This window comes from Pseudophryne corroboree, chromosome 2, assembly GCF_028390025.1.
Source record: "Pseudophryne corroboree isolate aPseCor3 chromosome 2, aPseCor3.hap2, whole genome shotgun sequence".
NCBI classification, from domain to species: domain Eukaryota; kingdom Metazoa; phylum Chordata; class Amphibia; order Anura; family Myobatrachidae; genus Pseudophryne; species Pseudophryne corroboree.
The window spans coordinates 862,408,714-862,424,333 of NC_086445.1; the positions used below are offsets into that span (position 1 = coordinate 862,408,714).

Here is a 15,620-nt window from a genome sequence, read left to right on the forward strand (position 1 = left end):
CTGCAAAAACCTGTGCAGACAGCAGTCTCTGAATTGGAGCGGCTGCTGGGTTGCACTACAGTACTTTGTATCTGCTAAGGAAATAGAACATGTTTCATGCTCTTTACAAGCAGGAGGAGAGACCGCTTAGATTGTACAGCTGTGACCGAGCTACTTTGAACTGGATTCACAGCACTTTTCCCATCCCTCAGTCCTGTGTGAACACAGCAGCCTCTGTTCAGAACATTACATCACTGTTGTTTTAAGTGGAAAGTACACAAAGCAGCCGTTGTATTCTGGGCCAAACATTATTGGGTCTCCAGTGGTTTCTATTATGTCCTGCAGTTGGCAGTGATTATTGGACACACACCATCAGCTGACATCTATGAAGAGAATACATTTCCAAACTGGCCGTTAAATGTAACTCTGTACACTGTAGAAATCATGCTGAACTGTCAATGCTAAAGGACTATTCTCTTGCCAGAAAATAATATCTGTATAATATTATATATTGATTTCTTTATTTCACTATAAGGCAAAGTTACAATGCTGCTTATAGAACCAGTGTCAGATTTATTATACATTAGTTAATGGGTCAGTGATCTTTTCATGCAGTGGGGCTCAGAGAGGATACTATGCACTGTAGGTATGAAACATACTAGAGGGCATTGTGACCCCTCTCCCTGCAATACACAGGATGGAATAATTATACTGTATTGAAAAGTAAACTAAATACAAAGTTTATGTTTAAGTACAAAATATTTACTGGTGACAACATTACAGTAGTTGGGTAAAGGAGGGTTTCTGCGTAACCCCCCCCCCCCCCCCCAAACAAACCATCCTGAGATTCTCCATTAAAACATATAGCCAACAATATTATAGTAAAAAGAAAAGCTACAGGAACACAATGTTATGGTCTCCAATTAGCACCATTTACAAAGCGTACTTGATACACATTGTTAAATGTCCAGCGCCCATGGATTTGGGTACCCACGCTCCGGTCTCTGGAGACACAGACATAACCTTAAGGTGTACCTAACTGTGTGTTACGGCAGGCAAATATGAGACGTCACAACATGCAAAGGTGTAACATTCAGATTCCAACTTTAAAACCACCACTTTTGTTAAATCAAACTGTTCACCTTATCCTCATGTGTGTGTGTGAAACATTTTATTGTATTGTTCAGAAGGCTCCTAGAAATGTACTGTACTCTGCCCCCGAAGATGTACAATGCATCCCACCAAAAGAATAGGACAAGACAGAAAGACCGTCATCACTGAACTGGTGCAAAATCCTTTTGCGGGGTGAAAATGGCAGTGCCCTCATACACACAGCAAGGGATATTACTAAAAGTGTAAAGAAATCTTAAACCTACACTGGTCAAATGCCCCTACTCTGCTGGTGCATGGTGTGACCAAACCTGATTCTGCATCATGGTTGTTCTATACTTTAGAAATAAATTCCACAGTGTGTACGGTAGGTAATTAGCCGAAAACTGCTATCGCCATGTTTATCCACCTAGTTCGGTAAGCAGATTCTGCTTGCACGTCTATAGGCTGCCTTCTGTAGTTAGAGCACAGAAGCTACTGGGATCCGCTCCCTCTGCTTCCACGTATAATTGAATCTGCCCCTAAAACTAATGGGCCCTGCACACTTATAGATTTCACTACATTATATGAACGTTCTCGTTCATTAATGAACAAGAACTCGTTCATATAATTCAGTGTGTAGTCACACGCTGTGTGTAGGCCCCGCGCTCGTTCATCGTTGGTGCCCTGTCGCTTATGCATGCAGGTCAATATGGACAATCTTGTCCATATTAGCATGCACTACTATGGAGCCGGGTGACGGGGGGAGTGAAGAAACTTCACTCCCCCCGTCACCTCCCCCCCGCCGCCGGGTCGCCTGCTGGCCGTATTGGCCGTCGGGCAGCGGGTCGGGTAATGTGAAGGGCCCATTAGAATAAATATATCTGTGTCTGGACACAGGGTGTAAACACTGCAACACTATTCTTCATTAAAGAAAAGGACAAACCATATATATCATGGGACCAGACAGTATAATTTACCTGCTACAAAATACGCAACACATTTAAACTTTTTTCATGTGATTACACCATGTACGTGGCTGGGACACAGTTTAAAACACAAACATGTGATGACCATTGACATAACGTTCTAAGGAATTTTCCAGCTGCTCCACAACAAATTTTGTACAATACTTTGGAAAATGAAGTCACTGAGTAAAATATATGACTACAGTTTGTACATTACTACATGTGCAAGGGGGTAATTCAGATCTGATAGCAGCAGCAAATTTGTTAGCAGTTGGGCAAAACCATGTACACTGCAGGTGTGGCAGATATAACGTGCAGAGAGAATTAGATTTGGGTGGGTTATAGTGTTTCTGTGCAGGGTAAATACTGGCTGCTTTATTTTTACACTGCAATTTAGATTTCAGATTGAACATACCCCACCCAAATCTAACTCTCTCTGCACATGTTACATCTGCAGTGCACATGGGGGTTCATTCCGAGTTGTTTGCTCGTTGCCGATTTTCGCAACGGAGCGATTAAGGCAAAAATGTGCATGCGCATGGTACGCAGCGCGTATACGCTAAGTATTTTTGCACAAAACTTAGTAGATTTACTCACGGCCGAACGAAGATTTTTCATCGTTGTAGTGATCGGAGTGTGATTGACAGGAAGTGGGTGTTTCTGGGCGGAAACTGACCGTTTTCTGGGAGTGTGCGGAAAAACGCAGGCGTGCCAGGATAAAACGCGGGAGTGTCTGGAGAAACGGGGGAGTGGCTGGCCGAACGCAGGGCGTGTTTGTGACGTCAAACCAGGAACGAAACGGGCTGAGCTGATCGCAGTGTAGGAGTAAGTCTCGAGCTACTCAGAAACTGCTAAGATTTTTTTATTCGCAATTCTGCTACTCTTTCGTTCGCTATTCTGCTAAGCTAAGATACACTCCCAGAGGGCGGCGGCCTAGCGTGTGCAATGCTGCTAAAATCTGCTAGCGAGCGAACAACTCGGAATGAGGGCCATGGTTTTGCCCAACTGCTAACAAATTTGCTTCTGAGATCAGATCTGAATTAGGCCCCAAGTAAAGAAAAATAAGGCAGTATGGTAACAATACTGTTGTAAAAGCAAAGGTGTAATTAAGGTCACATTTTCACCCTTGTATCACACACGTGTATAAAATAACACGTACAATTTCATGCTATAACCTAACTGCGTGCAACATGCATCCTGAATTTAGGAGGTCTTGTGACCCAGAAAAAGATTCAAGAAAAAGCAACACATGAGAGGAAGCCAGGCTAATATATATTGGTAATGATATAAATTTAAAACAAAAACACGTCAGCCTATAGACAATAACTTCTATTGAGACGTATGAATGCGAGCCCAAAATAGTCACATCCGGACTTTACAAAACCCTTTGGATTTTTCTCTTATTGAGCAAGTTTTAAAAATAGATTCTGGACAGTATCCCAGGCACGTACATCTTAACAACCACAGAAAAAGACAGACATTTGGACACCGTTCAAGTAATTGTAAGATGTGGAGTGTTTCCATCTAGGATTACTAAACAGTCTCATTTATTGGCGGCACGTTACCTGAAAAATCTAATTGCTTCTCTGTGTCTTTGCTGGAAAGCTTTGCATGGCTGGTAGCGGAGAGCCTCTGTGAGGAAAAGAAAGTTATATTGGTGAAACAACAGGAAAAACAAATAATATTTATACTAAAAACATTAAATCTGTTCTTAAATGACCTTAACAAACCCTGTAAGTAAATGCTAGTATTCACAGTTGATATCTATTCTGCATACTGTATACACAGATACTGTATGTCCTCATATGGAATCAGTATGATATCCCGGACGCCGGTATCCCGGTATCCTGGCGGGCTCTCTGCACTTACCACGCTTCGGGCCCGGTGGCGACCGAATCTATTCCCCCTCGGTTGGTGGCGTGGACCACCACCCAAGTGGGGGATCCGGGCAGCCGTCAGGATTCCAACCGCCGGCATTTCACAAGGCGTCGGTATCCTGACGGCCGGGATCCCGACAGCTGTCAACGTGATTGCCTCTGCCTCATACATCTTTGCTGCAGTTGCACTAAACAACCCCTCTTGGCACGCCAGGTCGAATCTTACAGTATTGGGCGTCTTTTTGCAGAAAATGCATCTTGGTCGCTACGCAATGCAACTAGGATGCACAAGAAGACTCTGCAGATAATTTGATATATGACACTTGAAAATCTGTGTGCGACTTGTTCTCTGAGTCTGTATACGAAGTGCTACAATGAAGAAGTCACAGCTTTTTTCTAGGACAAGTTCTGTTCCGTATACAGACTCAGTCACACACAAGTGTCATAACAAATAAATCAGCACAGTCTCCTCGTGCGTCTAGTTGCATTGCGTTCCGACTAAAGTGCATTTGCAGCAAAAAAGAAAGAAAGACGCATGACATTAGCAGAGTTGCACGGAACCTGTCGGCTCACGCACGCCAGGCATCTCGTGCTGCATGGCGTACTGACATTTTGAAAAAAGGAGCACAAGGCCTAGTAGTATGCAATACCTAATGTGGCACAGAAAGAAGTGGTGTGGTGTGTTAAGACATGTGTTGCTCACATATACAGGCAGAACTATTAAAATAAGACAGTAGGGCTGGATTTATCCAAATTGATCAAATGTCATTTTGTGTGATTGGCAACAGTGATTCTTTCATCCAATCAAAAACAGAACATTAGGTGAGTCATCATATGTAGACTTATGTTGTTATCACAGTATGAGCCCTTGACAATTCTTATCACCAATATATGCTTTGCACCGAACCACATACAGGTTCACCTGGCCATTCACTTATGGTGAATGTAGTTCTCCTGCACAGAACTACAACCAGAACGGTATTATTCTGTTCTGTGATAGAAACACAGAAGCCAGAGAATGATCAGTGTAAAACAGGCATGGCTAGTGGATGGGGCAGGGCTTACGGTACCAACGGTTAAGATATAATCATTATTTAATGCCACTACCAAATAAACATGTATGGAAATAAGGTTCCAAAACAATTTTATACTGTAAGGCCCACCCTGATCAGAGATCTTATTTAATCAGGGATATGGTAGAATTCTTTGCAATATGATTTTCTATTCAGCTAAATACAAACATATGGAAATTATTATTTCCCTTTAACCAAACATCTCTGCCTAAATCATTATCCTTGAAAGATGTTACTTATTATAAAATAACTTTATAAGTAACCTTTATCACATTATAGACTCAACTTAATTATGACTGGCGTCTGTTGTATAAATAAAAAACAAACAAACAGAGCGATACAAGCCTCTAGGCATTACTTTAAGGTGCATACACACGGAGAGATTTTGGCTATGAGAGATTTTGGCTATGAGAGATTTTGACTAACTTTTCCCTTGAACTGGCAGTAGGAGATTTTGACTAACTTTACCAGAGATTTTGTCTAACTATGCAAGAGATTTTGGCTATGGGAGATTTTGACTATCTCATTTAAATAAGGGGATGAGTGTCATATATAGGATGAATTTACAGGGTGGCTGGTATTTAAATAGCTAAAAGTTAAAAAAAAAAATTTGCGTGGGGTCCCCCCTCCTATGTAAAACCAGCCTCGGGCTCTTTGAGCCAGTCCTGGTTGTTAAAATACAGAGGAAAAAATGAGTAGGGTTCCCCCATATTTAGACCACCAGCACCAGGCTCTGCGTCCGGTCCTGGTTTAAAAAATACGGGGGACAAAAGACATAGGGGTCCCCCGTATTTTTCAAACCAGCACCGGGCTCCATTAGCCAGGGAGATAATGCCACAGCCGGGGGACACTTTTATATTGGTCCCTGCGGCCGTGCCATTACCCCCCCAACTAGTCACCCCTGGCCGGGGTACACTGGAGTGAGGACCCCTTAAATCAAGGGGTCCCCCCCTCCAGCCACCCAAGGGCCAGGGGTGAAGCCCGAGGCTGTCCCCCCCATCCGTGGGCCGGTGGATGGGAGGCTGATAGCCTTTCAATAGTAATATTGTTCTTTACAGGAGGCCTATAGGTCCCAGCAAGCCTGCCCCAGCATGCTGGCACTTGGAGAACCACAAGTGCCAGCATGCCCGGACATAAAGGGCCCGCTGGCACCTGTAGTCCACCTGTAAAGAAAATATTTAAAAAAAAACACAACACATTCTTTTAAAAATCCTTTATTAAACTGGGTCTTCACCTGGGGGCGGCGGCCTTTAAGCTCTTTTGCATGGCCGCCGCCTTCCCAGGGCTTCCGGCGTCTTCACCTGGGGGGGCGCCACCTCCCCAGGGCTTCTGGGGTCTTGCTCCGGCGTCTTCACCTGGTGGGCGGCGGCTGCTAAGCTCTTTTGCATAGCCGCCGCCCATCCAGGACTTCCACGGCGTCTTCAGGAGCTCTTCTCCGCTCCTCCTCCGCCGTCGGACTGAAAGCCGCTGCCTCGCGCTGACTTATATAAGTCAGCGGGGCGATGACGCGGCGAGCCGTGATTGGCTCACGGCGGACATCTTGAATTTAAAAAATGACGCTGAGGCGCCATTTTTGAAACTGGTACCGCTCCGCTGCCAAACTCTGCAAGAGAAAGGTAAATTTCCGCCGCCCGCACCGCTGCCGCAACCCGCCGCCGCCCACACCGCCACCCGCACCGCCGCCGCCCACACCGCCGCCGCCCACACCGCCACCCGCCGCCTCCCGCACCGCCGCCACAACCCGCCGCCGCCCGCACCACCGCCGCCCGCACCATCGCTATCGCTGGGAAAAATCGCTGGCCTCTAGCGATTTTAACTAACTTTACCAGCGACATAGCCAAAATTGACTTGCCGGCACTGACTATTTTTCCCAGCGATAGCGACTTAGCGGGGACGCGCATCGCTATCGCTGCCTGTATACACACGGAGCGATCTGCACTAACTTTCTGAGCGATTTTGACTATATAGTCAAAATCGCTCAGTTATATCGCTCCGAGTGTATGCACCTTAAATCTACTATTTTTAGCTTATATCTTCCTAATAGATACTTGGATAAAACATCAAAAAATAAAATATATATATATATATATATATATATATATATATAAATCGTTCTCCATACTGTGCTGTAGTTTTATCCCTCTCCCATCACACAGGCATACAACATTATCAGTCATCACTTCACAACGTGGGGCTGCATTTTTTACGCCAGAAAATCACTCTATTATGTCTCGCCTTAATCATATCAAGAGATTCACAATCTTACAGCCGTGCATATTGCCAGCTCTGTTTCCATTCAGTTCTGGCACTAGGACTGTTGAAATATGAAAGCCCTAAACCCTTTGTCTTCTTTAACCCTTCCATTGCAGGAATCCTATTAATTTCTTATTCAAATAACAAAAGTCATTTCTCCGGAGTTTGTAACATTATTACTGACCTACCCTAGATGACGACCCTGAATCCACTATAGCTAGCCCTTAGCAGCATGGAAAACAATATCATTTACAAGATGTTTTATCATGTGTATATTACAGAACAGCTAATGAAAAATATTATGCAATATCTGTAAGGATACATTACTTTCATGAATTGGAATTGGCCGTTAGCTTCCACTGACACAATAATACTAAATGACTTCCTTACGTTTCCCATACACGCAATATTTCCTTACAATATTGAGCAATCGTCCCTGTACTGCAATGTGTGTGACAACACAATGACCTTTACCACAGTAATAGTTCATTTGAAATGGATCATTATCTTGCATGACTATAAACCTAAACCCTATAAACCCAATAAAAGATGACCGCTAGCACGCCACTATCAGATACCACTTACAGTGAACGGTGCTACATAATTTGGATACCATGCATATAGTCAAATGCATCCTGTATAAATACAAATGGTTGGTGTGTGATATGGACGCCAGACCTGTGTGAGACCAGGTGACGTGTGGGTGGATGATACTAAGTCAGTTGTTAACACATTGAACACTCATAGTAGATGCGGAAATTAGCTGACCAGTCTACTATAAGAGGGTTGTATGACTATCATCCACACCCACGTCCTCTGGTCTCACTCGGGTCTAGCGCCCGTATCACTCGCCAGCCATTTGTATTTATTCCCAGTACCGGGGGCTATCATAAAGGGACCCCCTTACAGTGTGTATCAGGCAGAGAATGGCTGATTTATGCTATTTTATCAGGGTATGATAATCATATGTGATCCACACGAGTGTATGCGAGTGTCAAGTGATCGGGTGATATCTGCTCATGTGATACACTCTTCAGCCCCATTGCTGCTAAGCTTCCAAGCCAATCATGATAAATGCCAATCGCCAGAAGATATCCACCTTTGTTCTGCTTACAATAGACTAATGCAGTAATTCCCAAACTTTCTTGAATCATGGCACGCTAGAGCATCAGAATTTTTTTCACGCCACCCCTAGGCCAAAAGTTTCTTATTGAGAAATTTAGAAAATAAGATTTTACTCACCGGTAAATGTATTTCTCGTAGTCCGTAGTGGATGCTGGGAACTCCGTAAGGACCATGGGGATAGCGGCTCCGCAGGAGACTGGGCACAACTAAAAGAAAGCTTTTAGACTACCTGGTGTGCACTGGCTCCTCCCACTATGACCCTCCTCCAAGCCTCAGTTAGGATACTGTGCCCGGAAGAGCTGACACAATAAGGAAGGATTTTGAATCCCGGGTAAGACTCATACCAGCCACACCAATCACACCGTATAACTTGTGATACTATACCCAGTTAACAGTATGAAATATAACTGAGCCTCTCAACAGATGGCTCAACAATAACCCTTAGTTAGGCAATAACTACATACAAGTATTGCAGACAATCCGCACTTGGGATGGGCGCCCAGCATCCACTACGGACTACGAGAAATAGATTTACCGGTGAGTAAAATCTTATTTTCTCTGACGTCCTAGTGGATGCTGGGAACTCCGTAAGGACCATGGGGATTATACCAAAGCTCCCAAACGGGCGGGAGAGTGCGGATGACTCTGCAGCACCGAATGAGAGAACTCAAGGTCCTCCTCAGCCAGGGTAACAAATTTGTAGAATTTTGCAAACGTGTTTGCCCCTGACCAAGTTGCAGCTCGGCAAAGTTGTAAAGCCGAGACCCCTCGGGCAGCCGCCCAAGATGAGCCCACTTTCCTCGTGGAATGGGCTTTTACTGATTTAGGATGTGGCAATCCAGCCGCAGAATGCTCCAGCTGAATTGTGCTACAAATTCATCGAGCAATAGTCTGCTTAGAAGCAGGAGCACCTATTTTGTTGGGTGCCTACAGGATAAAAAGCGAGTCAATTTTCCTGACTCCAGCCGTCCTGGAAATATACATTTTTAAGGCCCTGACTACGTCGAGTAACTTGGAATCTTCCAAGTCCCTAGTAGCCGCAGGCACTACAATAGGTTGGTTCAAGTGAAAAGCTGATACCACCTTAGGGAGAAACTGGGGACGAGTCCTCAATTCTGCCCTATCCATATGGAAAATCAGATAAGGGCTTTTACATGACAAAGCCGCCAATTCTGACACACGCCTGGCCGAAGCCAAGGCCAATAACATGACCACTTTCCACGTGAGATATTTCAAATCCACAGTTTTAAGTGGCTCAAACCAATGTGATTTTAGGAAACTCAACACCACGTTGAGATCCCAAGATGCCACTGGAGGCACAAAAGGGGGCTGAATATGTAGCACTCCCTTTACAAATGTCTGAACTCCAGGCAGTGAAGCCAGTTCTTTCTGGAAGAAAATCGACAGAGCCGAAATCTGGACCTTAATGGAACCCAAGTTTAGGCCCATAGTCACTCCTGACTGTATGAAGTGCAGAAAACGACCCAGCTGAAATTCCTCTGTTGGGGCCTTCCTGGCCTCACACCACGCAACATATTTTCGCCAAATACGGTGATAATGGTTTGCGGTTACTTCTTTCCTGGCTTTTATCAGCGTAGGAATGACTTCCTCCGGAATGCCCTTTTCCTTTAGGATCCGGAATTCAACCGCCATGCCGTCAAACGCAGCCGCGGTAAGTCTTGGAACAGACAGGGCCCCTGCTGTAGCAGATCCTGTCTGAGCGGTAGAGGCCATGGGTCCTCTGATATCATTTCTTAAAGTTCTGGGTACCAAGCTCTTCTTGGCCCATCCGGAACCACGAGTATCGTTCTTACTCCTCGTCTTCTTATTATTCTCAGTACCTTTGGTATGAGAGGCAGAGGAGGGAATACATAAACCGACTGGTACACTCACGGTGTCACTAGAGCGTCCACAGCTATCGCCTGAGGGTCCCTTGACCTGGCGCAATATCTAGTTTTTTGTTTAGGCGGGACGCCATCATGTCCACCTGTGGTCTTTCCCAACAGTTTTCCAACAGTTGGAAGACTTCTGGGTGTAGGTCGTGTCTGCTGAGGAAGTCTGCTTCCCAGTTGACCACTCCCGGAATGAACACTGCTGACAGTGCTAAGACGTGATTTTCCGCCCATCGGAGAATCCTTGTGGCTTCTGCCATCGCCATCCTGCTTCTTGTGCCGTCCTGTCGGTTTACATGGGCGACTGCCGTGATGTTGTCTGATTGGATCAGTACCGGCTGGTTTTGAAGCAGAGGCCTTGCCAGACTTAGGGCATTGTAAATGGCCCTCAGTTCCAGAATATTTATGTGTAGGGACGACTCCTGACTTGACCAAAGTCCTTGGAAATTTCTTCCCTGTGTGACTGCCCCCCAGCCTCGAAGGCTGGCATCCGTGGTTACCAGGACCCAGTCCTGTATGCCGAATCTGCGGCCCTCTTGAAGATGAGCACTCTGCAGCCACCACAGTAGAGATACCCTGGTCCTTGTAGACAGGGTTATCAGCCGATGCATCTGAAGATGCGATCCCGACCACTTGTCCAAGAGGTCCCACTGAAAGGTTCTTGCATGGAACCTGCCGAATGGAATTCTGCTTCGTAAGAAGCTATCATTTTTCCCAGGACTCGTGTGCAGTGATGCACCGATACCATCCCCAGGAACAGTAGGCGTGTGGTAGGAACCAGCTGTGACTTTGGAATGTATAGAATCTATCCGTGCTGTTGTAGCACTTCCCGAGATAGTGCTACTCCGACCAACAACTGCTCCTTGGACCTCGCCTTTATAAGGAGATCGTCCAAGTACGGGATAATTAAAACTCCCTTTTTTCGAAGGAGTATCATCATTTCTGCCATTACCTTGGTAAAGACCCTCGGTGCCGTGGACAGTCCAGACGGCAGTGTTTGGAATTGGTAATGGCAATCCTGTACCACAAATCTGAGGTACTCCTGGTGAGGATGGTAAATGGGGACATGTAGGTAAGCATCCTTGATGTCCAGGGATACCATGTAATCCCCCTCCTCCAGGCTTGCAATAACCGCCCTGAGCGATTCCATCTTGAACTTGAATTTTTTTATGTATGTGTTCAAGGATTTCAAATTTAACATGGGTCTCATCGAACTGTCCGGTTTCGGTACCACAAACAGTGTGGAATAGTAACCCCGTCCTTGTTGAAGTAGGGGCACCTTGACTATCACCTGCTGGGAATACAGCTTGTGAATTGCCTCTAGCACAGCCTCCCTGCCTGAGGGAGTTGTCGGCAAGGCAGATTTGAGGAAACGGCGGGGGGGGAGACGCCTCGAATTCCAGCTTGTACCCCTGAGATACTACTTGAAGGATCCAGGGATCCACCTGTGAGCGAGCCCACTGATCGCTGAAATTTTTGAGGCGGCCCCCCACCGTAACTGGCTACGCCTGTGGAGCCCCCGCGTCATGCGGTGGACTCAGAGGAAGCGGGGGAAGAATTTTGATTCTGGGAACTGGCTGTTTCCCTCTTCCCTCATCTCTGTGCAGAAAGGAAGCGCCTTTGACCCGCTTGCTTTTCTGAAGCCGAAAGGACCGTACCTAATAATACAGTGCTATCTTAGGCTGTGAGGAAACCTGAGGTAAAATGTTTTCTTCCCAGCTGTTGCTGTGGATACAAGGTCCCAGAGACCATCCCCAAACAATTCCTCACCCTTATAAGGCTCTATGTGCCTTTTAAAGTCAGCATCACCTGTCCAGTGTCGGGTCTCTAATACCCTCCTGACAGAATGGACATTGCATTAATTCTGGATGCCAGCCGGCAAAATATCCCTCTGTGCATCCCTCATATATAAGACGACGTCTTTAATATGCTCTTATGTTCGCAAAATAGTATCCCTGTTTGACAGGGTCACAGACCACGCTGCAGCAGCACTATCTGCAGGTCTCAGTCTAGTACCTGAGTGTGTAAATACAGACTTCAGTATAGCCTCCTGCTTTTTATAAGCAGGTACCTTCAAAGTGGCAGTATCCTAAGACGGCAGTGCCACCTTTTTTGACAAACGTGTGAGCGCCTTATCCACCCTAGGGGATATCTCCCAGTGTAACTTATCCTCTGGTGGGAAAGGGTACGCCATCAGTAACTTTTTAGAAATTACCAGTTTCTTATCGGGGGAACCCACGCTTTTTCACACTTCATTCACTCATTTGATGGGGGAACAAAACACTGCCTGCTTTTTCTCCCCACACATAAAACCCTTTTTTTAGTGGTACTTGGGTTAATGTCAGAAATGTGTAACACATTTTTTATTGCCGGGATCATGTAACGGATGTTCCTAGTGGATTGTGTATATGTCTCAACCTCGTCGACACTGGAGTCAGACTCCGTGTCGACATCTGTGTCTGCCATCTGAGGGAGCGGGCGTTTTTGAGCCCCTGATGGCCTTTGAGACGCCTGGGCAGGCGCGGCTGAGAAGCCGGCTGTCCCGTCATCCAGCCTTTTATGTAAGGAGTTGACACTGTCGGTTTATACCTTCCACCTATCCATCCACTCTGGTGTCGCCCCAAAGGGGGCGACATCCCATTTATCGGCATCTGCTCTGCCACCACATAAGCCTCCTCATCAAACGTGTCGACACAGCCGTACCGACACACCGCACACACACAGGGAATGCTCTGACTGAGGACAGGACCCCACACAGCCCTTTGGGGAGACAGAGAGAGAGTATGCCAGCACACACCAGAGCGCTATATAATTTAGGGATTAACACTATATTGAGTGAATTTTTCCCAATAGCTGCTTGTATATACAATATTGCGCCTAAATTTAGTGCCCCCCCTCTCTTTTTAACCCTTTGAGCCTGCAAACTACAGGGGAGAGCCTGGGGAGCTGTCTTCCAGCTGCACTGTGAAGAGAAAATGGCGCCAGTGTGCTGAGGTAGATAGCTCCGCCCCTTTTTCGCAGACTTTTCTCCTGCTTTTTTATGGATTCTGGCAGGGGTATTTATCACATATATAGCCTCTGGGGCTATATATTGTGATATATTTGCCAGCCAAGGTGTTTTTATTGCTGCTCAGGGCGCCCCCCCCCAGCGCCCTGCACCCTCAGTGACCGGAGTGTGAAGTGTGTATGAGGAGCAATGGCGCACAGCTGCAGTGCTGTGCGCTACCTTGGTGAAGACTGATGTCTTCTGCCGCCGATTTTCCGGACCTCTTCTTGCTTCTGGCTCTGTAAGGGGGACGGCGGCGCGGCTCCGGGAACGAACACCAAGGCCAGCTCCATGCGGTCGATCCCTCTGGAGCTAATGGTGTCCAGTAGCCTAAGAAGCCCAAGCTAGCTGCAAGCAGGTAGGTTCGCTTCTTCTCCCCTTAGTCCCTCGATGCAGTGAGCCTGTTGCCAGCAGGTCTCACTGTAAAATAAAAAACCGAAAATAAACTTTCTTTCTAGGAGCTCAGGAGAGCCCCTAGTGTGCATCCAGCTCGGCCGGGCATAGAAATCTAACTGAGGCTTGGAGGAGGGTCATAGTGGGAGGAGCCAGTGCACACCAGGTAGTCTAAAAGCTTTCTTTTAGTTGTGCCCAGTCTCCTGCGGAGCCGCTATCCCCATGGTCCTTACGAAGTTCCCAGCATCCACTAGGACGTCAGAGAAATAAATATTAAATTAAGTAAACTGTGTTTATATGTCTTCCTTAGGTTCAGTTGTGTGATGAGGGACAAGATTTGCTTCTGATTGTCCACATATTTTATGATTTGAAGCCAAAAGCACTGGTTTTGCCTATTACATTGAACATAAATAATTTCAATTGGTCCTGGACCACCAATCCAGGCACCCCTGCAAGTGTCCTGAGGCACCCCGGGGTGCCACGGCACACAGTTTGAGAACCACTGCACTAATGCAAATCAGTAGCTAACTTGTCTTGAGTGTTCTCCTTTCAGGCCCGACACCAAAGTATGCGTTATATAAATACAACCTTCTCAGTTGGCCTCCAGTCATTAAATACAGTATAGCTTCTACATGAATGGGAAATTTGATAAATGATATTAGACTAGAATAGATATTTTCCTGGAAAAACACATTTATACAACGTCATTCCCAAATGTCAGATTACAGTGTGATTTATTATTTCTGTGTATAGTCTGCTGATCACTGAATGAGCTACATTCCAGTCTGTACATACAGCTAAAAGCTAGCCACATACTTTGCAGTGAAGAAGAATTGACTGAGATAGTATGAGTGCCACCACTATGCCCATTTAAAAAAATCTATTAGAATTTAATGTAGCTGGATGAATAAGAGTGGTCAGACAATCTTGAGGTGTGACCACAATCAACAGGGTTCTCGTCTAATCATTCACACTTAGTAGGCACAGAATGATCTCAATCTCGTCCTATAGACTGGTTACAAATCTGATTTAGAAGCAACAACTAAAAGTGTATCCAGACACTGTTCCAGGAGGAGACAACCATTTTGTGGAAGCCCAATATTTATTGGTGAGTGTTACTAGGCTGAATATTACTGCTTCCCAAGATAGGGCTACCTCTAAAATGTGTCCCCAGTGGGTACATGTGAATTGTCTATACAGTATGTGATATTTAGAAATAAAACCCCGGTTAAGCATAAAACACAGCACATTTCCACAGAAAGCAGCGAAGTATGATAGGTGTTGTATTACTGTGAATATATAATCAATCTTTCAAAAAATAACATGTTGAATGAAAAGGTAACTGTAGATTACACCAAACTAAACATTGGCATGCTGTGTTACATTATTCTTGTCGGCACACTAGGTAGATGGTAAGGACTATGCAAGTATACATGAGCTGTACAGAAAACCCAGCTGTACAAATGCTATACTGTGAGAAATAAAGGTGATAAGTACCTGCATGGGTGACACAGCGGCTGCTGGAGCAGTCCTCACGGGGATCCCACTGAGCGGACTGCGGGGGACAGAATGTACTGGCATATTTGATCCCCCACCACCTGCAACAGAAATCATTTTTTTTATATGAATACAGTATCAATCAGTGTCTGTGGTCCACCTACATCTAAAGCCCTAAACCCTTTTAAAACCTAGCACAGAGGTTCTCAAACGCAGACCTCAAGGCACCCAATGGTCCAGGTTTAAGTTTACCCATGCTTGGTCACAGGTGACATCATTAGCACCTCAGTCAATTTGATTTAACCATCTGTGCTGAGCCATGGATATACCTAAAACCTGGACCTGGCCGTGTTTGAGAACCTCTGACCTAGCAACATGTCACTAGCATCACTAAGGAGAACGGAAGGTTTGCTGATGCCTTGAAGCGG

At 45.7% G+C, this 15,620-nt stretch overlaps 1 protein-coding gene across 6 annotated transcripts in view; it reads right to left on the reverse strand.

The window, feature by feature from the left end:
• Positions 1–15,620, reverse strand: part of SPECC1 (sperm antigen with calponin homology and coiled-coil domains 1) — a 1,059,948-nt gene that overhangs the window by 318,141 nt on the left and 726,187 nt on the right. For all 6 annotated transcript variants that reach the window (XM_063955878.1, XM_063955877.1, XM_063955880.1 and 3 more), the window contains 2 exons: positions 15,193–15,293; positions 3,602–3,668 (listed from right to left, as the gene is read on the reverse strand). In XM_063955878.1, the coding sequence (XP_063811948.1) occupies positions 3,602–3,668; positions 15,193–15,293 (168 nt within the window). The remainder of the gene's footprint in view (positions 1–3,601; positions 3,669–15,192; positions 15,294–15,620) is intronic.